Here is a 26,214-nt window from a genome sequence, read left to right on the forward strand (position 1 = left end):
TTTTTAAAAAATGTAAAGTTGAAAACATAAAGTATATAACCAAATATTAATCAAATAAAATTCTTAGTTTTAAATAATTGAAAAGAGAATATTAAGTGACTTAAAATATATAATTAAGCTAAAAATAAAAAATAAAAAAATTATTTGATTAGTAACTGATTAAAATTAATAATAGTAAGATTTATCCAAAATCTAAAAAATGAATTTCATTAATTTGATTCTCATTATTATCTAAAAAGTTATATATTATGTGATCCAAAAAAATATTAATTTTAAATAACTGAAAAACAAGTAGTTTATATTACTATTTTCAAAACGATTTTCCTTTTCTCACGGTAAAATTTAAAGCATTTAAAATCTTCATTACCCTTAATAAATAATTAGATTAGATTTGTTAATATAAAATTGCTCACAAATTTAAAATGAATTTCATTAATTTGATTCTCATCATTATCTGATATATTCTAAAAATTATATATTATGTGATCCAAAATATTTTACATCAAAATATTTTAAAAATAAATATAAATACATATGTATAGTTTTATGTATATATGAATATTTTCAAAAAATTATGTAATAAAAATATCTTATTAAAATAAGAAAACTTTATTTTATATAAAATTAATATTTAATTAATTATTAAATATATAAAAAGCATGAAAATAACTTATTTTAATGGTTCTCGAATTGATAATATATTTATTTAGTAATTTAGAAAATTATTAAGCCCGGAAATGCGGGCAAAACACCTAGTTTTCCAAAATAGCTAAAAAACAAAGCATTATTTTAACGGAATACGATAGAATCTGTCGAGACTAATAGTTATATGCACTACTATTTTAAATAAGGTATTAGAGATAAGAATCCACTTAAAAATATTAAAAAACTTAATAATATATAAAATATTTGAGTCGTTCCACTTATCACCAAATTGTTTTAATTTGACAGTCTATGCAACTTAACATATATATATTTTTTTAAATGCTTGCTTCTCGAGTTAAACAAAAAAGAAGTAATTTTCTATATATCCGTCCAATTTGAAAAAAATCATATAACCATAGTTTTACGAGCCAGAAAATACTGAAGTTCAATCACGCTATGTACGTACATGAATTCACATGATATTAGGGGATAAAACCGCTTAAGATGTTTGATAAACTAAAGAACTGCTTTCCATTCATCTACCACACTAGAGTAGTGCCACTTAGTCCGAACACAAAAACTATGCATTAACAACAGTTAAGAATCGTTTTGTGACCAAAGCTCGTCTAGTTTGATGGATAGTAACTTCTAATTCCCTTTTCTTACTTTGATGGTATGATGTGTAAAAATCTCCAAACCAGAAAGTATATTTTTCGACGAATAAGTATAAAGTCTTTCAGGATTTCACATCTCTTAAACGATGAAGCTTCTGACGATAACTCGTTTAGTCTTGATCCTTTTAGGCTAAACCGGGATAAAATAAAAAAGATTGAGATTCAGGCTCTACTAAAACATTTTTCTATAGGGAACACAGCGTGATATTGTTCAGGTTATCAACCATAAGCTTTAGTAATTAGTAAATCTAGAGTACCCTAACCAAATAGGATAATAAATTCTTCAACATAAAAATGAAAACACAAAACAAATTGGATGATATAATGTTTAGGAAATATAACGCGGTGAGTAAAAAAATTAGTAGCTTTTAGCCACACATCTGTTGGTGTCGTTGCTTTACGCAACATCATGCATCTCTTCTTCGACTGTTTCCTGATTTGTTTATAAAAAAGGTTTTTTTTTCTTATTTATGATTAGCAACCAAATGATTTCAATTATTTACTCATCATGTATCTAAACGTTACAAATATGTTTATATACATGTGTGTATATCGTCATGACTGTAAAACTGAAATTGATATAATTAGTTTGATTAGGACCACTATAAAAATATTGATTTGTATATGAATATCCATGTGTGAGTGTATCCACTAAATAGTTATGTAAAGGATGTGAGGGCCACTTCAAGTACAAGACAATAAGGTTCGGAATAGCCCAACGTGATTAAGAGTAACTTCTTCCAATCATTTCATCGTGTTATTAAACTATTGTGCCTAATCAAATATTTAATAACTAAAATAACTTAGTAAGAAAAACTTCGACTCTAACTGGTGACCATTAAATTAGAAATATGAATGAGTAGGAAATGAATGAATAGGAATAAAATCAATGGTATTTATTACTTTTGTGTTCTATGGTTCCTTAAAATTTAAGGAATGACAAGGAATCAGACGGAACAAAAATTCCTTATAAATAGTGTAATTTTTTAAGGAATGAGTGGGAATTGATCATTCCCCTTGAGTCCCTATGTCACCAGTTAGAACCTTCGTATTTTTTATAAAGCTTAATGGTAGCATTTATTTGGTACAACTAATTAATACTTTTTAAAAATTTATTATTTACGGCTATAGTAATAAAGAGAGGAAAACAAAATATAATGTAAGAATTTAGCCAAAAAAAGTTAGGCAATGACCCATGCAATATCACACGGAAACTCATTTTATATAAAATAAACCATAATTTATAAAAGAAAATTTATTTTCTTAAAAAAAAAAGAATTAAGCAAAAGAAAAAAAAAATATATATATATATATAACGCAGAACCGTAAGTAATCATTTGATTGGTATATTCCAGTGGCAAGTGGTTACACATTGGTTACATACATGAGTATGTATATTGCCATATATAGCGGCAAAATTATTAGTATATGGAAGCAGCAATCCCTATGCAAAGTCAAAAATGTTGCATGAAATTAGCAAAATATTCCGGTGGAGAAAAGATGTGATGGATTTGGTGTATGTAACAGAACAGACTTGCATCCCACATATTACCTTTCTTTGGCCCCAAAATGATGTTGAATTATATCCACTTGAGATTTATTCTTATTATCTTTAAGCCAGTAGAAACTTTAAACTAAACATCTTTTTTTTGCAAGAAAATGTCCCCAAGTTTAGAAAATAGTATTTTCATTAGTACAGTCATTTGTTCGGATTGCGTTTGAATAATATTTGTGCTAAGGTACTGCCTAGCGCCAAATATATTAATCAGAGATCAATTATAGTTTTTATCTTTTTTTTTTTTTTGATCAAACATTCGATTACTTGAGTAAAAGGGGAACCAGTCTACAACAACGCAGAAGAAATAGAAGCAAGAGCTGTTTTTGCTAAAGAGTCAGCATGAACATTCATTAAACGAGGAATAAAAACATAAGAGATAGATGTGAGAGAGCGAGCCAGAGTGTGGATATCATGGAGCACGCCCCTCAGAGCCACATCCCGTCCTTGAGTCTTCAAGAGCAAAATGAGGTTCTTCGAGTCCGAGTTAACAGTGAGACTGCTAACATGTGAAGAGATCGCTGCAGAAATAGCAGCCTTAACCGCCAGAGCTTCGGCCACGAGAGCAGAAGACACAAGACGCCGGTGTGATGAGGAAGACTCTGTAACGATGTTACAAGAATCCCGGAGTTGCCAGCCGATTCCACAGTTACCTGTTTTTTGGTCCCATGCTGCATCAGAAAAACAATTCCACATATAAGCATTAACAGTAGGAAAACAAACAGATGGTTGTGATGATCGGACCACATAGAGTGGTAGGGAAGGCTTTTGGATAAGTATCTGAGCCGCCTTCCAGGCTTTAGTATCTTGTATAGCCTTGAGAATTGTACTCTCTTCCGAAAAGAATTTATTTTCGAAAACTAGTTTGTTCCTGTTGGTCCACAAGGTCCAAAGAACCCAAGGGTAGAGTGGAGTAGTTCCAATTCCCACCGGTGGTAAGGAAATCAGGCGTCGACAACTAGTTAACAGTTCTGCAACCGAATGAATGTTTTGTGCATCTGGTTTGTTCACACAAGGAACCAGACTCCAAACTTTCGAGGCAAAAGGGCATGACAGGAGAACATGAAGCTCTGTTTCTCTGTTCCCACACCTTTTACAGGTTGGAGTAATCGCGATGCCTCTGGTCTCTAGGGCCGAACCCACTGGGAGAGCTTTACTCTTTGCCTTCCATAAGAAGTGTTTAATCTTAGGAGAGGTATCAACCTGCCAAACACACTTTTTCCAATTAAGATCCTGCAAGTCAGGTTCACCATTGTTGATCTTTGCTATCGCATAACCAGATTTTGTAGAATACTCTCCGGAAGCTGAGAACAACCACACTTTTTCATCTGCTAGAGGTGTTGAACTGGGAATAAGTCTGTGTATACTCTCCTTATAGTTTTTATCCAATTTCAAAAGTGACATATTAAATATGGGAATTATCCAGTTTTTGATGTCTGGTCTAGTTAACCTTGTCTTAAATGACTATGGTTGGGCGGTTCAAGTGTAGATGATTGCTTTTTTTTTATTATGGTTAAGGGATTAGAAAATGGTCAAAAAGTTTTGTTCCGTTTTATTTTTTATTTTTTACAATATCTTTAATATTTTATGACTGAAATATATCAGATATGTAACATAGCATACTAAATTGTGAAATTTTTACACATTCCTGAGTAACAAACCGAACATGGTCAAGTCGCCACATTTGATGGTCGTGTAACGAGTTTCTGGTGATTAAGCTTTCACCTTAAGGCGTTTTTGAAAAAGGTACAATCCACACATACTTTTTGACTTGAATCAATGTAATAGTTACTCAACTAGTATAAATCACTAAAATACAAATTTCCATTAAATTGTGCATATAATTATAGGTATTATAAGTTTTTTGGTAAACAATTTTATCTATTAAAATATAATTTACTTTTTCATGTGTGGTGTTTTTTCTTTGAATAATCTGTTAGATTTTTTCAAATGTCTGTTTTTATTTATCTGATATAATATTTTCAAATGTCTGTTTTTATTTATCAGATCCTCATTTAACTAAACTTATATGAATGAAGATATTACACTAAATTTAAATACAAAACTTAAACCTCAAAATTAATTTAAAAATTTAATTAATGTAATATCCATTATAGTTTTCACATATCAAAACTTAAATATGATTATATGTGTTTTAAAACCTTTATCAATTAACATATTCTCTGTTTATGAAAATTAAACTGACTGCTTCATTTAATTTGTTAAACCAAATTGTAACCAATTGATGTTATATCTTCTCTAATATTCATCTATATATATGACGTAAGATATAAAAATAAGCAATTAAACCGGTCATTACATTTTCTAATAAACAAACATAGAACATTATAATTCACATGATATAATATTTATAAAATGACAAATCTGATAATATCAATCATTCATGTATGTTAATGAGAAAATTGGTCTACATAATCCTAGATTAAAAGAACCGGTTCATTCAATATTTGAACTAAATTTATCGGTTAGTATGTGGGACAATCAAAATTTAAAGATCGAATCTTTTATGAAAGCTATATCAAAATAAACATAAGATCGGTTCTTTTCTATATTTGAGGCAGAAATAATCATCAAATCATATAATTACTATATTTCTTTTAAACAATACAAACAAACTGAATAATAATTATGGATAACAGTATATATTTAGAACGTCTGAAATAACAAATATATAATGCAGAATAATATTTTATGTATCAAATAACTTTTGTAGTAATAAAGTTAATAAATCACATAACATAAATATTATATGTATACATAATACCAAAATATTTGCAACGTAATCTTAAAGTTTTGAAATATAAACATATATATGTATATATGTATATATATATATATATATATATATATATATGAAAAGTAATTCGTGCAGATGTACATATCAAAATTTAGTAAGTATTATAAATTTACAATTCTATCTTCTTTTTCAGTAGGTATTTTGTGGGAGGCTTGGCCATTATTCTTTACACATTCGACCTATATGAGTTAAAACTCAGTTTTAGTTGCGAGCAATAATAAGTATGAAGATAAAAATGTTTATAGCTTTTCAAGTATTTGCTTCTAATCCAAAACTGCTAACTCTAATAGTAAAACCTTCTTCCATTATGGTAGATGTATCATTTTCGAGTCTCAGCAGCAACCAAATATTTTGTCTTTGATCTAAGGAAATTATATGTTTTAGCCCAGAAAATTTTCAATTAAAAATGCATCTATTTTTTTTAGCAACTATGTTAAGGCCAGGTTTTTTTGGTATATTATATAGCTTTTGTTATGTTGACATATTATTTTTAGAATAGAGTTGTGCATATTTTTCTACTCGTTGCAAAACATATAATTTGCTTTCATATTTCACAGTTTTCATATAGTTAGTTGTTTTTAATGTAAATATATTTAATAAAAAAACAAAATTCATTTTTTACATCTTGTTGTTTTTAACTATCAAACAAAAAGAATGAAAGAATTGGTGGAGTTAATTTTCAAAAAAAAAAAGAATTGGTGGAGTTAACTTCGTATATGACAAACTATAATTTTACTAGGCTTTCCTCGTATTTATTATTTAGTGTCTTCTAAAGTTCGAATCAACGATAACCGGTTACATGAACATCTAATTGATAAATTATCAGATTTATGTATACATATATAAATACATTTTTACTTTTTGAACAAAAATATATGATTTACTATTTTGTCAATAAATACCATAATATGTATTATACAAATTTGAATTTGAGTGGTAACACAACGACGAGATTAACACAAATGTTCACACTTAAACTACAAGTTCTAGTCATCACTACCATGAGTTGTTTTTTACATATGGCTGGTTGCCAGTTGCCCATACACAAAAAGTACTCCATGTGAATTTAAATCCATTTATTTAAAATATTAGTACAAATGAATTTGCGAGACACAAGAAAAGTGTGTCTATTTGGTAAAGTTGTAAACACATTAAGTTTTTTAGGATACCAAATATTGTGCGAAAGCAACACTGCTTGGTTTTGGGTTTTCTCGTGATGTAAATATTTTACAGTAATTTTTTTAAGTTATATCAATTCAGTTATTATATATATATATATATATATATATATATTTTTTTTTTTCCAATTACCTAAAGAATATTCAAGTTTTATCCATAACAACAGAAGTATTCTAACTTCTAAGTTCTCATTTCACTTTATTACAAACTAGTGGTTGGCCCGCCCTACGGGCGGGAATATAATTTTAAGAAAATATTTTATGAAATACTTTTTAAAAAATATTCTATCCATATCTGCACATGATCTTCTTCGATATAGAACTGTCTTCATAACTGTTTTGGGAAACCAGTAGCTCTCTCTGAGCTTTCATGAATTCGAAAATGAATATACTCACACTCGAAAGTTGACTCATTTTGAGTGAAACCATATAATCTATTAAGAATATGAGTATATGACTACACGTTTATATATCTGATTTAAATATAAACAAAATTTTCCTTCTTTTTCTAAAACCTCTTTGATGACAATATCGCATCAGCAATAAAAGTAAATATAGTTTTCCCAGACCTATCAAGTCTAACCGGCTTACCCCCAACATTAACATGTGAATCAGTGAAATAAGGAGCCGGTAGTATCGAGGGTGTGTAGGAGATGGTTTATCCATTTCGGTCGAGATTACAAACCTTAGAACCAATCAAATAGTAAGTTAGTGTTATGGGTTAAGTTATGAAATATTTGGGTCTGATTTAAAAGTTCTTACATTTATGCAGTTGATTGGAGTATTGTTCCTATGTAGGAGAGCTTTGACGGCTTGTCCGATGGTGGTTTTTAGAAACAATCAGGAACATGTGAAAGAACAATTGTGTGTTTTTCTTGAGTTAGTTTCGGTTGGATCTACGCCTACAGTTGGTTTGAGGCAGTTAAAAATTAACAATGCAACAGTCTAAACAATCTGTCTGAGTCGCAAGAAGTTTATTTCCCACTAAATATTCAAGATTGTTTAGTTGTCATCAGTATACGAAATACCAAGTGCTTAGGAGCCTCGAAATCTTTGCTCTTAAAGAAAAAAAGCTAACAAATAAGTAAACTGTGTTCAAATATTAAGTCATAGCAATAACGATGGTTGAAAACCAAATAAAGAAAAACTTAGTCGAAGCACAAACTTAAAAAAAAAAACAAAAGAGTAACACTCCAACGCATGCTAGCACTGGGATGAGTCGAAAGCTCTATTATCCAGCAGCACGATTAGCTTTCTGTGATACGTGGGTGTTACTGGTGCTTTCATTTTCCTCATCAGCAAGGTCTCCACAACCTTTCGAAGATGCACACACATCACTCTCAACTGGGGCTGCTATAGGGGGCAGAACCGATGAAGAAAGCACCTTTGTAACAGTTATAGACTTAGTCTTCCCTGTCAAGTTGTACTCAGATACTCTGACCCTGAACTTATGTGTTTGACCAATGGTGTAGAATAAAGCTTGGGGAGCAGGCATCTCATTGTCCGCACTAATGTTTTCATTAGACTACCATTGTTTTAAAAAAGCGAGTATAAATAACTCTAGGTCCATGTAAAATCTGAAGCCAACTAACCTGAAAGTAGTTGTCAACTAATTCCATGGCATGCTTTCCAGTCAACTCATGACCTACATCACTAAGTAGCACAAAACAGTCTGATTGTTGTTTCCATAGATAGAGAATTTTGCAAGATACCTGTGATGAAGAGGGAAAAAAAAGTCAATTACAGAAAAGAAAAAAGTAATTACTGAGATCACTGTTCATACTTTGAAACACCAGCTACTTTAGATAAGTCATAACAACAGTTTGACTTTGTCGCATGTCAAGGAACTAAAGATTTCTATTGTTTAATCTTCAAGAAAGGAGAGAGAGATCATACTTTAAGGGTTCGGAGCTTCCAACTGTGACTGCAACTTCAGGGTAGCCAGCAATCTCCCACTATTATTTTGCATAAAAGATCAAAAAGAGAGAAATCACAGCCACATCACAATAACATTTTCAAAGAAAATTGTTCATAGATATAGTGATGTGTTGTACATACCCGGAGTAAGACATCGCGTGTAGCATCTGAGTTCTTCCAAAGCTTGTCCTCTAAATCCGAAACCATAAAAAATACAAAATAGACAGTACTCAGAAGGCAATTCATTTTATTTAGAAGCAATTTACCAATCAGGTGATAAACAATTAGTTCTAAGAATATCTATAAAAACGTAAATCATAAGCATGAGTACAACAGAACTTCATGTTGAACCATTACAAATAGTTTTTCTCGGGAATTTTATTCCAGACCCGGTAAGCTCTATCTCCGCCGCGGCATCTTCTACCTGTTCTATCCTTATCCTCTGCGCTGTTGCGAATGATATTCCAGACCAGGGTTTGCAAATGATGGAGAGAAACAGAGGAAGATGTGGAAACCTGCAAAAGGCTTTAGATTTGGGGTTCGGAAGAGAGCTTAAAGTGGAGACGTTTGTTCCTTATTGCAAAAGTGACTTTTGGAATACTGAGGTGGTCTTCAATCATTGGATCTACTTTAAAAGGTTATCAAAGTAGTGGGTCAGTGGTGTTAAAGCAAATCATAAATGAGGTTGATCAAATACAACCTATGCCGGTTACGGGTTACGCAACCGTGGGGGTGCTTAGGTATGGAATATTGATCGGCGGTGGCTATGTTGTTTTATACAGGATGAAACTGAGTTTAACTAAAAGCCCAACAGAAGGTAAAAAAATAAAAGTTAGCCCAAATCACAAACCTCGGTTGTCGCCTGTTTTTGCTGATGACACGTGTCTCAATTCGCCCCATGCTCCCAGGGTGACGTGGATAGCTTGAGCAGCCAAAGAAGTCTGTTTTATATATATAGATGTTTTCATCTCAGATAACCGGCAACTGTTTCAAGTCATAAAATACCCAGTTGATGATCACTAGCTATCAACTTTCTCCTTATAAAGATCCTAATTTAAGTTGTTATTTGAAAAAAAGTCGTGGTGTTGTCTCTTCACAATAACAAAGTCTATGCTTACAATTTTTTTAGCCTAACATGCCACCGATGAATGCACCTAATCCTATAAACACCGGCCACTGCATGTCGCCTCCTAATTATGATCCCTCTTATGTCTACGAATCATTATTTTGTTGATAATCTTTATATTAAACAATTAATCAGAAGTATTAATCTAGTCGTCACAAGACTCACAACCATTAACAATGTGTATATATACTTATTATTTGCTGTCGTGAACGTTTTTGTGTTTAGTTCTATCCATTTTCGGTTTTCATTGAAAGCGTCGATTTGATGACGTGGACCTAAAGTGCGTGAAAGTAAAACCTTTGCTTGTTGCTAGAACTAAATGTTCACACTATAAAAAAACGTGAATTGGTGGCCTAAGTGCCACTCAACACTACTAATGAACCTTTGCCTAATTCGGTGGTTAACCCTTCACGGGTTTCACTTTCTCTTTTATTTCCTACTTTATTCTTTGAATAAAATTAAATCATTTGAAAATAATTAATTAGACATAATGATAACAATTCTCTGTTAATTATGCGAATGTGAATAATTCAAGATCTAACAATTTGATTAATCAAACTACTAATATAAATATGTTTGTTATCAGAAGTATGTACTAAGAAGAAGCTGTCTAATTTAATACTAATAAAAATAAACGTCATGAAGGGTTGACTTCTGGTACATAGATCTAGGTAAAGATCATAATTCGAAGATATGGATTAAAAGTAGATACAACAGAACATGAACTAGAAAGAAATATGACATAGATTTATTTGTTTTACTTCCATCATTAATAAAAATTTACTTGATTTCATATTTGATAGAATTTGGCAGAGAAATGCAGAAGTGTCAGGTAATGGGGATAGAGTGAATCGTCAAAATGTTATTGGTTAGTTGGCAATATTATAATAAATAATAATGTAAAGTGGATCCAAATGTGTAAAATCTTTTGTGGAGTAAACTAAAAAGATTAACAACAACCAACCTTATAACCTCTCCCTTTGTGTATATATAAATAAGCAGCCCCACCATCATCTTCCTCACTGCCTCTCTTGTCTAGTTCTCTTCTATTCTCTCTCTTGTTAGTTCACTCTACATAATAAACACCAAACATCTCATTTTTCATCACAATTTCGAAATTTCTTGGATTTGTTTTTGTCGATTGATTTCTTGAATTGGGTTGTTCTTGTTTTTACTATCTTTGAGTGTAAAAATAATCATGATGGGTCAAGATCACGAGGTTGGTAGTGATCAGACGCAAATCATTAAGGGGAAGCGTACGAAGCGGCAGAGATCATCCTCTTCGACGTTTTTGGTGGCGGCGGCTGCGACCACAATCACCTCCACAAGTTCATCTGCCGGGGGAGAAAGAACAGCTTCCGATGGATACAACTCGGTAGTTTCGTCTCCGGTTACTACAACTGATTGTACAGAAGAAGAGGAAGACATGGCGATTTGTCTCATCATGCTTGCTCGTGGAGCTGCTCCATCTCCGCTGCCGGATCTCAAGAATTCTATAAAAACAGACAAAAGTCTCCATCTGAAGGCTTCGTCCACGGAGAATTCTAGTTTCTATGTCTACGAGTGTAAAACATGTAACCGGACGTTCCCGTCGTTCCAAGCTCTTGGTGGACACAGGGCGAGCCACAAGAAGCCGAGAGCGTCCATAGACGAAAAGGCTAAAGTACCCCTTATGCAGCTCAAGTCCAGTGCATCAGATGAAGGGCAAAAAGGTCATTTTAAAGTTTCCGGCTCAGCCCTAGCTTCAAAGGCAAGTAACATCATCACCAGCAAAGCAAACAAAGTACACGAGTGTTCGATCTGTGGTTCTGAGTTCACTTCAGGGCAAGCACTCGGAGGCCACATGAGGCGGCACAGGACAGTTACCAACGTGGTTAGCCCGGTCACTACAGCCGAAGTGAGCAGGAACAGTACAGAAGAAGAGACTGAGAATTTGAGCCGTTCGATGGAACAGAGAAAATATCTACCGTTGGATCTTAATCTACCGGCACCAGAAGATGATCTAAGAGAATCAAAGTTTCAAGGGATAGTGTTCTCGGCAACCACACCAGCGTTAATAGATTGTCATTACTAGTTGTTTAAAGTTGAATGTTTAATTACATAATATGAAATTTGTGAAATTTTCTTCTCTTTACTATATTATTGAATTGGAATTATCTTCCAAAATTAATTGATTTTTTAAAAGAGTAAAATGAAATGTACAAGTTATAATGAGTGAGGGGAATAATAGTGGGAGTTAAGTAAAGGGTTGTGTGATAGTTAGATGATCTACTTGTTGAAGTAAGAATAGTTTGAGTAAGCAAGTGGTTAGTGTTCATGGTTGCCTTTCATTCACGAAAAGCAAGTGACTTCCGAGGGCATATTTTCTTTCCCTCTTTTTAAGGTATATTTTTATTTATTTGTTTAACAAAAATACAATTTCTAACAAGTGAACAAAGCATTGTATTGCTTGTAGACGCCTCTTTCCCCACGATTACGCAGCCAAACGCTATGTTGCGGTGTTCTAATATTTTTTTTTTTTGTTGTTAAAAACGGTGTTCTAATATTTGACAAAATATATGGTAATATCATTAAACTAAGATAACATAAATCAGATAAATCGGGATGGAAAATACTATCTTATTGACCCATATCTTTGAATTTGATTTCGACTTAAAGTTTACCTGATTACAGAAAAAAGAGAAACAATCAAAACGTATATAATATGCTTTTGGTATAGATAAATGGTCTCCATTAGGACTGTATACTATAAGGACCAATTAGTTTTATACATACACATGCTATATTAAGAAGTTGTTTTTGTGCACTTTGTGAAATTTACTTTTTTTTTTTGTAACTAGTGAAATTTACTTTTTAGCAAAATATTTTTATATATAATTTGTGATATGTATCAGTATTATATAAATGGTTTTGAAAAATACGATACGTTAGATGTACATAAAATGAATTGGTGAAATAGAAAGGCAGTGGACACGAGATGGACGTGGTGACCGGCTTAGGGTTCGGCAGGGGAATGACCACCACAACTTATAGACGTGGATTAGGTTCTTCTTTGATTTTGGGTTGTTTTTGCTGGTCACCACATTTTTAATCAATTATAACAGACTTGTAATTATTATAACGGAAATAAAAAAGGAAAAAAGAAACAATTAAAAAAGGGAAAAGATAAACAGTGACAGCAGAACAGTCACAAGATTCACTCACCGCTTCACTCCTTGCTTCAATTGCTTCCCCTATAAATTATTCTTGCAGTTGTATTCATGATCCAACTTTTAATAATTGAAATAAAAGGTGTAACTTATTCTTGTTCTTTCACGATGTTAATTTCTCAATTGAACTTTTATCTTTCAAGGAATTTGTTTTATAGATCAGTTAGAAGTTTGTAGAGTTCCAAAGAAATAGGTAACTTTTAAATCGTTAATATTCATATGTATAAATTCAAAATAAAACAAACACTAGGTAGGCAAACTGGAAGAGAGCACACGGACTTAAACAAGTGGCTGTCATTTACACTTGACTATCAATTAAAATCGATATTTTTGTTTATCCTCCACGAGTACAATACTGCAGTAATAATTCTAGAATACACGAGCCAATATTTTAAATAATCCTTCTTTGGTAAAACATATATTCATTAGGCATAACTGGTTTGCTTACAAGTTTTAATCAAATGGAATAATATAAATATTAGAAGATGCATTTTGGTAGTATTACAATAGTTGGCGCAATAGTGCAAAACTACTACCAAATTATTGCAAAAATATTACCAAAATGCATTTTCCTGTCATGTATAGTACTGGTTTCTAATTGTCGGATACATTTTTTTATAAACTCTATCCGATAGGTTTCGAGAAAAACACACTTAGTTAGTGCTATAAACTGGATTATTTCAAAACGTTTGATTTAAATTTAGAATATTTTCCGAATAATGCAAGAAGGTGAACGTATATAAACCACGTAAACTGAAGTTCAAATTTATATTGACCAAATAGTGATAATTTAATTATAGAAAAATAAATACACATGTAACTCCAAAAAAAATACCACTAAACTACCATCATTTGGTTAAATAATTTTGGGTTTCAAAACTCTGACGTTAAAAACCAAAAAGTAACAATCTTAAAACATTAACTAAAAGGTTCCTAATACATATTTGCCATAACTCTCAGTTTTGTCTTTATATTTGGCTTTCATTTGGATACTCTGTAAATGGGTTCATTGATCTGCTAGCCAATTATTAGACTTTCTTAAAAGAAATTGAATAACTTTTTCTAACGGGTAAATTTTGGTACACAAATATAATATAAATTTTGATAATCTTCATATATAGCTTGGAGGTAAAAATCATTACATACTAACTCTAAAATTTGAAGACCAAAAATCATGATGTCATTAGACTATGTCTAACCATGTTCATCCATTTCATATTTTCGCCGGTTCAGTGCATCTGCTATGAAAACCTAACACTTTCGAATTTAGCCGATGAAAAAATAATATATGTCCGCATAAACTTCCCTTATCACAGAGTCAATGATTTCATATTAATTAGTTAAAAAGACTATAAGATATGGTAATTAATTATGGGGATGGACCAGGTTGCTTTCAGTTCTAAGCCAACTCGTTACGCTTAATTAAAATAAAAATCCCTTACTTAGCAAGTCATGTCGCACACCACCCGTTCTCTCCAACCTTTTTATGTTGCCATTTGTACCCTGAGCTTCACAAATAATTACGATTTACTCTCGCAACAGAAATCTTTTTACCTTTTTATGTTAAAAAGGAATTAATATTCATTAGTGTTAAAAAGAAAATTCATTGTTTGTTGCACGAATTTCGACATTATTCTAAGAGAATATGTTGATCTATACTATTTCCTTATTTATATTGTGTGGAAAATGAGTTGGATGACTCAGTCGATAATAAGTTATGCGTCCGAACAATGCTACTTTTGGAGTGGCTTAGATAGAGCTCGTCTTTGTTTGATAAAGTAAATGAAAACTTAAAAAGGAAGTGTATGGAGTTTAGATATTCTTAGATAAATTACAATTCCCTAGGAAGATTCTACTAACTGCTACCGCTAGCTTTTTTTTTTTTACAATTCCCTAGGAAGATTCTACTAACTGCTGCTGCTAGTTGTTACCTCTCCAATGCACTTCATAGTAATATGCAGCCCTTGTTGAAAAATATTTCGAATATTGCACCGACTATTGGAGGAATGTGCAGCACAGAGGACAGTGTGGGTGCCAGAATCACAATGGTGACAGTCGAAACATTACAATAAATCAACTAGGTCATGCAATAGACAAGCACCCGACTGTAAGAGTAATATATTCACCTAGTTAAAGTAGTTAATTTGATGTTAGTTTTCGTGGCGAGTCCGGCCGGATCATGAATTTCAACAACAGCAGCAGAAAAAAAACTAAGTAGCTGCTCTAATTATCTGAAAAATTTATATAATTGGAATATCTAAGTTTTTCAAAGTATATAATCAGAGCCGTATCTACTAAAGAAAAATTGAAACATTGGCTCATCTTTTTTATTCGTCAAAAAAAAAAAACATTGGCTCATCTTTTTATACATAAGAATTAAAGGCCATGTTTACAAAAATATGATTTTATTTGGTTTACTTGTAAGGACACTAATAATTTTTTTTCATAACCTAAACCTAAATTATTGATAAATTTTGGAATTTTTTTCTATATTTACAGTTTAGATTTTTTTTACAACATTTACAGTTTAGAGTTTAAATCATTATTTTCAATTACATATATATTTAAAAAATATTAAAGCAACAATAATGGTGTTAATCCACATGAATTTCTTAAAATAACAAAATATTAATTTCTTATTAAAACTTAATTACTTAAGTAAACTTATTTTTGTTATTAAAATCGAACCAATGAAAAATTGACATTTGGATAGTGAGATTAGTATGAAAATCTAAGCTTTTTATTTTTAAGAATTTTACTCTTTCTTTCTCTCTTCCTCTTTTATTTTTTTCATTACTTTTAAGGTGAATTGGTTTAAAATCTAAAAAGAATGATTAAATTAGCAAACTACCTATGATGTGATAAATTTGTTCTCTATCAATTAAGGTATCATGATATGAGATTTAGTGTATTCACTAATTAGTGCATAAATTGTGTATATAGAGCGATTTTTATTTTAATAATTGAATACTCACAGTATTCCTGCTAAAGATACTCTCAGAACTCTCGAACTTTTTGTTTATTTCTTTTTTCTATTATTATTCCTTTTATAAGGTAAACAATGTGATCAATATATATGTTTGAATCTAAGCGATGATTAATATCTTGATAATTATTTTTTCGTCTATTATTATTTATTATAAATTTTATAATGAATTTATGATATAAATTAATATTATTTATATCAAAAATTTGTTGTAGTTTAATTTAAAAGTTAAATATAAAATAATAAAAGAAAATACTAAGTAAATTTTCTATCAGAATTTCATTTCACAAAAATATGTTTTCGTATTATTCCTTTTAAAACCTTTTATAAAGTATCGCTTTTGTTTAGCCTATGGCATCAAAAACACTAAGCTCTATATGTAATACCAATATAATGATATATCATGAAAATGTCATCTGCAGCTTTTCCTTTTATGCGTAAGTTTAGCGGATCAAACACATGTTGGGAAAGAACGATGGGGCCAATGGGCTTGACGACTGTCAAATAAATCTAGAGAACATCTTCATTGCTGGTAGTAATTACTGGAGCTGATTATGGGCCCAAGCAAAGGGCTTGGTTGGACTTGGGACAGAATTTGTGAACTTGATACACTTCTAAAGTTAGTTTTTGTAAACTTGATACACTTCAAAGTTTATAAGACAAACGATCATTTTTGAGTTATTCTCATTACATTAGTATCTTTGAAAGATGAGAACCAACTATGTAGCATCCAAAGACCACTGAATTCAGTCTAAGACAGAGAAAAAACTTAAAAAGCAAATCGGTTAATAGATTCCAAAATCAACTTAACAGGCCATGCTATTTTTCTAGCATGTTTATCAAATTCTAAATAGTAATTAGTGGAATGGAGATTTTTGATAACGTTTTTAGAAATTTTATGTATTTTTTTTTAAATCCAGTAATAATTATTAAATTTCCTAAACATTTATTTTATAATTCTATGAAAACTGAGTTCAAAGAAAATAATTCTATGAAAACCTTATATAAAATTTGGTATAATTTATATCACTAAACGTAATACAAAAAAATTACAAATTATAAATTTCTTGACTTATAAAATTATCCAATTTACTAAAATCAAACTTCATTAATCCTTAAGAATAGACTATTAGACGTGAAAGTAAAGACTATTACAAAAACATTTTATGTGGTTATTTTTTGAAGACCATGAGAGTTGTAGATAGTCGACCCATAATCTATTTTAATATTCAAAATCAGTTTTTGGAAATTTTAGTTTAAAGAATAACACTTTTTTTTTTTGTAAATGACACTTCGTACAAAAAAACATCTGAATCTGAAAAAACCCAACTCCATTACATAACACGTTAGACCACTAACATATTGATAATTACTTGAAACTTTCATAATCCGAGTGTTATTCCTCTATTTCAAAGCTTATCACGACTGGATTGTAATTTCTTAAACTTTTTTTACCTAGATTACCATGTGATATTTAAATGGCAAAGAACTCGGCCTAAAAAATTTCGACAAAAAAAGAACAGTCTTAAATATAGATCGCTTAGACCTTTTTCAATGTATCTATCTATTTTTACCTGTAAAATAGAGGAACTCTATAATAGAAATGAGTTTTACTTCAGTATATTTTTTTTAAAATAGAATCTTCTAATATATAGAGTAATGCTATTTTTTCTCTATAAATAGAGGAAAATATAGCAATCTCTATTTTAGAGATGAAAATAGAGATGAGTTGGAGTGATTTTGATCCTAAATACTATTATAGAAGTAAAAATATGAGAAGATTGGAGATGTTCTTGAAGACTTAGTTAAGCTCTAAGAGACAAAATAAATCTCACCATTGGGCTTGTTTTAAGAGCTTTATTAAAAAAGTTTTCAAAAATTAATATTATTATTTTTATATAATTTTTATAAAATAAAGAACAATGAAATCTACCATTTGTAATAAATCTTACTTTTGTCAATTTGTAATAAGATTTAAATATCCTAAACGAGATGTATTTTTCTCTTTTCTCAGTTATTTCTTATATAACTGTTTAATGGTCAGATATTCATTTTCATCTTTAAGATGGAGATGCTTTGATGATCACAAATAAAGATGCTAAGGCCACACGTTCCGATTTAGCAAAGAACAGTTCGTGACACTATGCACTCTACTTTTAGTCTATATCAACTGATAGTTCATTTGATTTTAGTAGTCATGAAGCCAGGTCCGACTTGTGGCATAAGCCACGTATACGGCTGATTAGGACTTAATATTTGAATTGTAAAATTTTCACTACAAATTCGTTATGTTTATGTCAATTATAAAAAAAATTATACGGGTTTAGGGTCTTGAACAAATTTCATTTATGTTGGTCCGGCGCTGCATGAAGCAATTGTAAAACATTTTTAAAATGATCAATGACTAAAACTAAATTACTTCACAACCCAGGTATTAAAACACGGCTGCACTGGGTTACAAAAAAAAAAACACGGCTGCACTGGAGAGTGGTCAAGCGTGGCAATTTATCCTATTCAGTCATTAGAACAGAGTTAAACAATTCACGTTTTTGATGTTTTAAAGTTTGAAGTAGGGTGTTATATGTTAAATCTATTAGTTTGAAATCTAAACTGAAAAAATGCAAAAATTGGATGAAACCTATGAAAACAAGAATACGGCAGTTTAATTTTTTTTGTGTAACCTTAAAATGTTTGGAAGAATAAGATAAACTAATTACAATTATGTCATTAATAAATAAAAAGCGGAAAAAACATTCTACACATTGAATTCATAACTTGTTGTGCTTATATAACCGGGCTTCGTAGCCTGGTGGTAATGGAACCTCGGCTGAGGTGCCCGCCACCCAGCTTCGAAACCCGGCCACAGCGATTTAACATCCTTACTGCTGGGGCGCTGGACCCCTTCGGGGGATATTTGGGAAAGTGGCTGCCCAGACACCAGAGATATCAAAAAAAAAAAAAAAAAAAAAAAAAAAAAAAAAACTTGTTGTGCTTATAGAAATCTAAGAACCATTAGAAAAAAAAAGGAAAAGAAATCCAAGAACCATTATACCACTGAAACTTTTTTTTATTTCTTGTATTAAATCATTAGATATATATTTTTTATAAGAAGATTGGAATTATAATCAGTATTATCTCCGATTTTTTTTACAGTTTGTACAACCGATTGCCGCGACTCATAATTTCAAACGCATTGTATATAGATCATGTAAAGTCACAAACTTATTTATTATTTTAAGGTCTTAAGAAGTCAAGATACTTCATGTATTCGATCAAATAAGAGTATAATTTTACAGAATTAGCATGAATCTGTATAAGTTGATGACAAAAGAAAAGAATATAATTTTATTTTAAATGCATATACTGTTGGAGTAAATTCATTTTTAATAGAATTAATCTAAAATAGAATAAAATGCAGAAGAAAAATAGAGTTGCATTGAAAAATAGTACTAAACCGGTTTATGTCTTTCTGTTGCACGGGTTTCTAGGCACCAGCTATTATGATAAGATAATTCAAAGATCGTTTCATCATGCATTAGCTTATCATACATGGAAAATTTTGAATTTGCTCTTTTGACCTTTTTCTTTTGGCGAAACCAAACTTCTCTTTCCTATGTAAAATATATTTAAAAAACTGATATTCAACCAACAAACAAACTATCCCCTAATTAAATTATTAGAATGTTTGGACTAATAGTCTTCAAAGATCAACAGGCTTTCTCGTGATTAAATTGGGTCGTACAAAAGAAATTAATCTGACATATCGATGTTGCTTCATGTTTTTTATCCAATTCACCGGAGAATTTTCCTTCTCTTCAAGTGACTGCATGTCTGCATAGCTACGTGAAATTTAATTTGCTAATATTGATTTCACATTGACGACACGTTTGATATTTCTAAACTGGCCTTCTCATAGCGTAGTGCACCCTCCTTTAAAGAAATCGACTATATAACTAATTCCATCTAGAAAGTGTTATATTCAGACACAAAATATCTGAAACCGATTAAATCTATGAACAAAAACATAGGAAGTGAGATAAACTATTCAGAATCCTCAACTCATCTCGTTTACTCAATCGATGAAGAAAATTAATTCATGTAATCTAGATGTTCTGAAGACAAGCGGGCTAAGTGATGGCTTAAAACCACCCAGCATATATATTTAGAGCCACCAAAGTTTATTTTTCGTAAAAATAGTGGATTTTTTAACATTGAAAACAACAGTTAATATTATTTTTGTATATACCAATATCTACATTTTTAACACTCCGATTTGTTTGTTTAAATGCATGAATTTTCGTTTTAACGGATGTGAGAGCTAGACAATGTTAATGTAGTGAGGGCAGAGAAACTAGTGCAGAAAGTAAAATAGACACAAAGTTTGTTAACGGGGTTCGTTTCCTACATCCCCGGGACCTCGTCCAGATTTCATTGACTTAGAACAAGGAACAACCTACAATTGCTATATGGTACAACACACACGAGTGTCTACCACTCTTTTCTAAGGAGCAATCTACAAAGATTAGGAATAGGGGTGGGCAAAAAAACCAAACCGAACCGAACCGAACCAACCAAACCGAAGTTAAACCGAACCAAACCAAACCGTTCTCTTTATGTAACCCAATTGGTTCAGTTTTTACTCAACCCGAACGGTTTGGTTTGGTTTGGGTTTAAACCGAACCAAACCGAACCAAACCGATAATCCAATATATATAGTAAAAATATATATGACATATATATTTGTATTAACATATTGTAAATTTTAGTTAAAGTTTCGTATTTCATTTTTTTCATAACTTCCATATCTTTAAAAAAAATATAAATACGATTCAAATAATACTATTATATATAAAATCATGTAGCATAAGTTTTTATATTCTCACTCTATCGTTTATGAGTTGATTATTTTTTAATAAAAGTATAAAACTGATGCCTTCATATTTTATAACCAACCCGAACTACACCGAACCAAACTAGACCATAATAATGTAAACCGAACTAAATCTAAACCAAACCGAACTGAACCGAACCGAATTAAACCCAAACTGAACCCAAACCAAAGCTACTTTGGTTTTAATTGGTTTGAGTTTTATAAAACCCAAATTACCCAAACCAAACCGAACCCAAACCGAACCCGAAACTAAACCGAAATGCCCACCCCTAATTAGGAATACAACGGATCTCATCCGGACACGCCAGAGCACACTGTCTTCTACAGCTGCAATCTTCACAGACCTCTTCAATGAAACCTCCTTTGCTAAACTCCCCTTGAGTCTAGGCTTCGATCTTCCACTTCTCGGAAGTACTTCACCAAGTACGTCAGTACCCAACGCACACCAGTGACACAAAACGCTTGATCCTCCAAGCACACACACAGCTCACCACGAGCTACACACGATGGCTAACTCCATCACACAAAGCGCCAACACCAACGCCACCAAACTAAACCAACATCAGACTCCATCGACAACTACTACAGACACTGCTTCGACACTAAACAGATACACCAATATACAATGAAACCCCTCTCTCTATTATGTGAGGTCTGGCTTTCTCATAAGGCACGTCCCTCCTTATATAGCAGACCATAACTTACTCTCCACGTCTTTAACTTGCTTTCCAAGTCCTCCACTTGCTCTCCATGTCTTTCCAATACACATAAGGTAACTTTCCATTTACCTTAATGGAAAACTTCATCTTCAAGCAAACTCCCTTTTTCTTTATGGAAAACGTCCATTTGTCTTCAAGCACATATCATCTTTCCTTTTCTAACTCAGGAAGCCCACGATCATCCATAAACCCGAACTCCCATTCAGCTCCATCTTCATGCCACACGCCTGTAGTACCTCCTGTAATACTTCACGAACTAATACAGAACATCTCAGGAATCTGCATCTTCGATCTCCCCCTTTTTGACTATGCATGTGCACTCATCATAACTGGTTTGAAAACCACGTCTTCAATCTCCCCCTATGAGTCACATCATGGTCAAAGCCCAATTCGAAGATCAACACCTTCCAAATCTATGAAGAAATCCCATCACGCCATCTTCAGCGATCTCCAATCAAACTTTGTTCTACTTCCTGAACAAGTTTCTGTCCTCACCTTGATCTACTCGAAACTAAGTCGTTAACTCTATCGACCCCGCTCTGATACCACTTGTTAATGTAGTGAGGGCAGAGAAACTAGTGCAGAAAGTAAAATAGACACAAAGTTTGTTAACGGGGTTCGTTTCCTACATCTCCGGGACCTCGTCCAGATTTCATTGACTTAGAACAAGGAGCAACCTACAATTGCTATATGGTACAACACACACGAGTGTCTACCACTCTTTTCTAAGGAGCAATCTACAAAGATTAGGAATACAACGGATCTCATCCGGACACGCCAGAGCACACTGTCTTCTACAGCTGCAATCTTCACAGACCTCTTCAATGAAACCTCCTTTGCTAAACTCCCCTTGAGTCTAGGCTTCGATCTTCCACTTCTCGGAAGTACTTCACCAAGTACGTCAGTACCCAACGCACACCAGTGACACAAAACGCTTGATCCTCCAAGCACACACACAGCTCACCACGAGCTACACACGATGGCTAACTCCATCACACAAAGCGCCAACACCAACGCCACCAAACTAAGTCAACATCAGACTCCATCGACAACTACTACAGACACTGCTTCGACACCAAACAGATACACCAATATACAATGAAACCCCTCTCTCTATTATGTGAGGTCTGGCTTTTTCATAAGGCACGTCCCTCCTTATATAGCAGACCATAACTTGCTCTCCACGTCTTTAACTTGCTTTCCAAGTCCTCCACTTGCTCTCCAAGTCTTTACAATACACATAAGGTAACTTTCCATTTACCTTAATGGAAAACTTCATCTTCAAGCAAACTCCCTTTTTCTTTATGGAAAACGTCCATTTGTCTTCAAGCACATATCATCTTTCCTTTTCTAACTCAGGAAGCCCACGATCATCCATAAACCCGAACTCTCATTCAGTTCCATCTTCATGCCACACGCCTGTAGTACCTCATGTAATACTTCACGAACTAATAAAGAACATCTCAGGAATCTGCATCTTCAGACAAGAGTGGTAACTGGTAAGAGATTAATGCACGAATAGTTTTTCCTTTGTAATTACAAATGAATAATTTTTCTTTTATTAAAATAAAGCTTTCCGCAATATTCATATGATATTTTTGGCGCATAATGTAGTAACCACCAAACCAAAACAATGTGAAATATGCATTCTAATGTGAAACATGCATTCTAATCATCTACAGTAATGTAATATAAATTGGACTACATAAACAAACAAAAGTGTTGGCATGTAGAAGTTGAAGAAAATTGAATTGACATTGTGGTGATTTGTGTTCTGGTTTATGTTTTTTTTTTCTTTTTTATTTATGTTTTCATTCTCCTTTCATTATGTATAAGAAAAATTCGTAACTAATATATATTGATGTCATGATCAAGATTTAAATCTGGTATAATATGCATTTCCGTGAATTATAAACGATAACATAAAAGCGTTAATATGAAAACCGAATCTTAAAAGTGTTCTTCGAAAATGCTTCGCTACATAAACTTGGTCGGTTCGTACAAAAATAGTCTCGACAAATTGAAAAAAATTATAAATGGAAATATATTTAGTGAACACAAGAAAATCTATTGGAAAGGTGAGAGCTAGCCAGAAAAAAAGAATGTGAAAGGAAACGAATCCATGTTTTCAACTATCGTCAAACATGTCGTCTCGTTGGCATTTAAATAACAAGAGGAAAAATCGTGACGACTAACGTGACGTTTCACATACCTATTCAAAATCCTAAAGCACGTATTATCTCACCCTCTCTATATATTAAGCATCCAAGTTGATACTTTAGTCTATAAACGTGGATCCAACAAAACAATTAATCCAACTCATATCTCTCTCTTATACATCTGTCTAGCTCTTGTCTCTCTGAGAAACAAAGATGGATAAATCATCAATCCAGTGCTTCTTATTCATACTTCTCACCATCATCGTCACTTTTATTTCATGTTCGAATGCTCAGAGAGAAGTTGGTAAGCTATACATTTGATCTTGGTACATGGTTTTCCTTTTTTTTCTTCTGTTTGATAAACTATTAACTAAGATTGATGAATGGATGTGTGTAGAGGATGAAAGTGAATTTAGCTACAAGCAGAACGTGGAGAACGGGCCGGAGAAATGGGGGAAACTGAAACCGGAATGGAAAATGTGCGGGAAAGGAGAGATGCAATCTCCCATTGATCTTATGAATGAAAGAGTTAGAATTGTTTCTCATCTTGGAAAGCTTACTAGAAACTACAAACCTTGCAATGCCTCTCTCAAAAATAGAGGCCATGACATGATGGTAATAGATCCTTCATTTCTTTTAGAACCCAATCGGACTAATCCCACAGGCCCGTAAAAAAATCATGTACTTTTATGTATTTAAAACATCTACAGTGGTAAAAAGAAAACCACATCAATTTTTGTAAGTGGTGGTACTTGATCCCTAGCCTCGATTCACATGACAAGAGTCCTCTACCTACTCGAAAAGAACACTGAGCCACACGCTCTTTTGGTTATTAATTTTTTGATTTCATAATTTTATATATACTCTTATTTGTTTGCTCGCAGCTGAGATTTGAAGAAAGGCCCGGAAGTATTAAGATCAGTGGTACTGAATATCAACTCCTACAGCTTCATTGGCATTCTCCCTCTGAACATACGATCAATGGAAGAAGGTATATGCAATATTCTATAACACGTGTATATATGACGGTTTGTATCAAATAACAAATGAATTCCCAACTTCTGATATTACTCTAACTAAGCTAAACTTGACGTTTTGACAGAATTTTGTAACACTTTTTATCCTAAAAATGGCAGGTTTGCTCTGGAACTTCATATGGTTCATGAAAGCATTGACGGAAGTATGGCTGTAGTCACAGTGCTTTATAAAATTGGAAGATCAGACTCGTTTCTCACCTTGGTACAAATCATTCCATCATTAGCTATGATATTAAGCTTTTTTTTTTGACAAAATATGATATTAAGCTTTTAAAGTTTTTTCTAATTATTTTCAACCAATTTTCTTCTTTGCTTTTTGGTTAGTTGGAAAATAAATTGTCGGCGATGACAGATCAAAATGAGTTTAATATAGGAACGATAGATCCAAAGGAGATTAAGCTTGGGAGCAGAAAATATTATAGATATGTTGGATCACTTACCACTCCTCCGTGTACGCAAAATATCACTTGGACCGTCGTCAAAAAAGTATATACTATGTTTTCTAAAGTTATTTATTTTACTTTATGTGTGTTTTTCTCCTAGTTTATGAAATTACACTCTTTCGTTTATATTTGTTTCCATGATTTTTAGGTCAGGACCGTGGCGAGAAACCAAGTGAGACTACTCCGAGTGGCTGTTCATGATGTAAGTTTTATTTAAATACAAACTACAAACTTAATATATACTTACTGAATTTGAATCCTTACTATATATGAGATAGAAGTGATTATATTATTGTTTGAAAAATAATCTGTAGAATTCAAATACAAACGCAAGGCCGGTTCAACCTACAAATAAGCGCGTGGTGAAATTATTCAGGCCAAGATCTTACTGAATCAGATACAATACAGTAATACACTATATTCATTTTATTTTTACAAATATTGTATGTAGCTATACTAAATAAAGGGTGTGTTCCTTGGTTATATTTTGGTGTTCCATCATTCCATTATTTTCGCGACCTTCTATTCAACTTTTTTGTTGTTGTAAAAGACCTTCTATTCAATACTATTATTCACTTTAAAGTTACCATTTTGTTCAAAAAACAAAAACAAAAGCTACCCCTGTATTTACGCCTACTACAAGAATTTGGATGAATACCGACAATGTTTGTAGGTATGGCAAGAACACGTCGCAAAAATAATGGTACGGAATAATCACGTTAATTAAACGATAGCTATATTTTTTTGACGACACGTAAGATCGTCTTCTATCTCCTAAATCAATGTAAAAAGGCATTATCATTTAATTAATTATCGGTAGGTTCAGTGTCGCCCAATGCAGCAATTACTCTAATTAT

General features: G+C 32.2%; 2 protein-coding genes and 1 long non-coding RNA gene across 5 annotated transcripts; 2 read left to right on the forward strand and 1 right to left on the reverse strand.

Annotated features, from left to right (window-relative positions):
- Positions 1 to 7,909: 7,909 nt before the first annotated feature.
- On the reverse strand, positions 7,910 to 9,540 carry LOC130496284 (uncharacterized). 3 transcript variants are annotated; one of them, XR_008935396.1, is made up of 5 exons: positions 9,145 to 9,540; positions 8,929 to 8,978; positions 8,767 to 8,825; positions 8,463 to 8,582; positions 7,910 to 8,395 (listed from the first exon to the last, which is right to left on the reverse strand). It is a non-coding gene; the product is annotated as an uncharacterized LOC130496284 (long non-coding RNA). The 3 variants fall into 3 exon arrangements; XR_008935395.1 differs by having other exon boundaries at positions 7,910 to 8,378; positions 9,145 to 9,539; XR_008935394.1 differs by having other exon boundaries at positions 7,910 to 8,582; positions 9,145 to 9,539.
- Positions 9,541 to 10,908: 1,368 nt separating this feature from the next.
- Positions 10,909 to 12,105, forward strand: LOC108811579 (zinc finger protein ZAT5). The gene has a single exon (XM_018583640.2). The coding sequence runs from the start codon at positions 11,112 to 11,114 to the stop codon at positions 11,985 to 11,987; it is 876 nt and encodes a 291-aa protein (XP_018439142.1). The 5' UTR covers positions 10,909 to 11,111; the 3' UTR covers positions 11,988 to 12,105.
- Positions 12,106 to 24,019: 11,914 nt separating this feature from the next.
- On the forward strand, positions 24,020 to 25,943 carry LOC108810040 (alpha carbonic anhydrase 2). The gene is made up of 7 exons (XM_018582168.2): positions 24,020 to 24,181; positions 24,275 to 24,492; positions 24,762 to 24,868; positions 25,014 to 25,116; positions 25,239 to 25,400; positions 25,506 to 25,559; positions 25,672 to 25,943. Exons 1-7 carry the CDS (start codon positions 24,091 to 24,093, stop codon positions 25,747 to 25,749), a joined length of 813 nt encoding a protein of 270 aa, XP_018437670.1. The 5' UTR covers positions 24,020 to 24,090; the 3' UTR covers positions 25,750 to 25,943.
- Positions 25,944 to 26,214: the final 271 nt, after the last annotated feature.

This window comes from Raphanus sativus, chromosome 6, assembly GCF_000801105.2.
Source record: "Raphanus sativus cultivar WK10039 chromosome 6, ASM80110v3, whole genome shotgun sequence".
Classification (NCBI taxonomy): domain Eukaryota; kingdom Viridiplantae; phylum Streptophyta; class Magnoliopsida; order Brassicales; family Brassicaceae; genus Raphanus; species Raphanus sativus.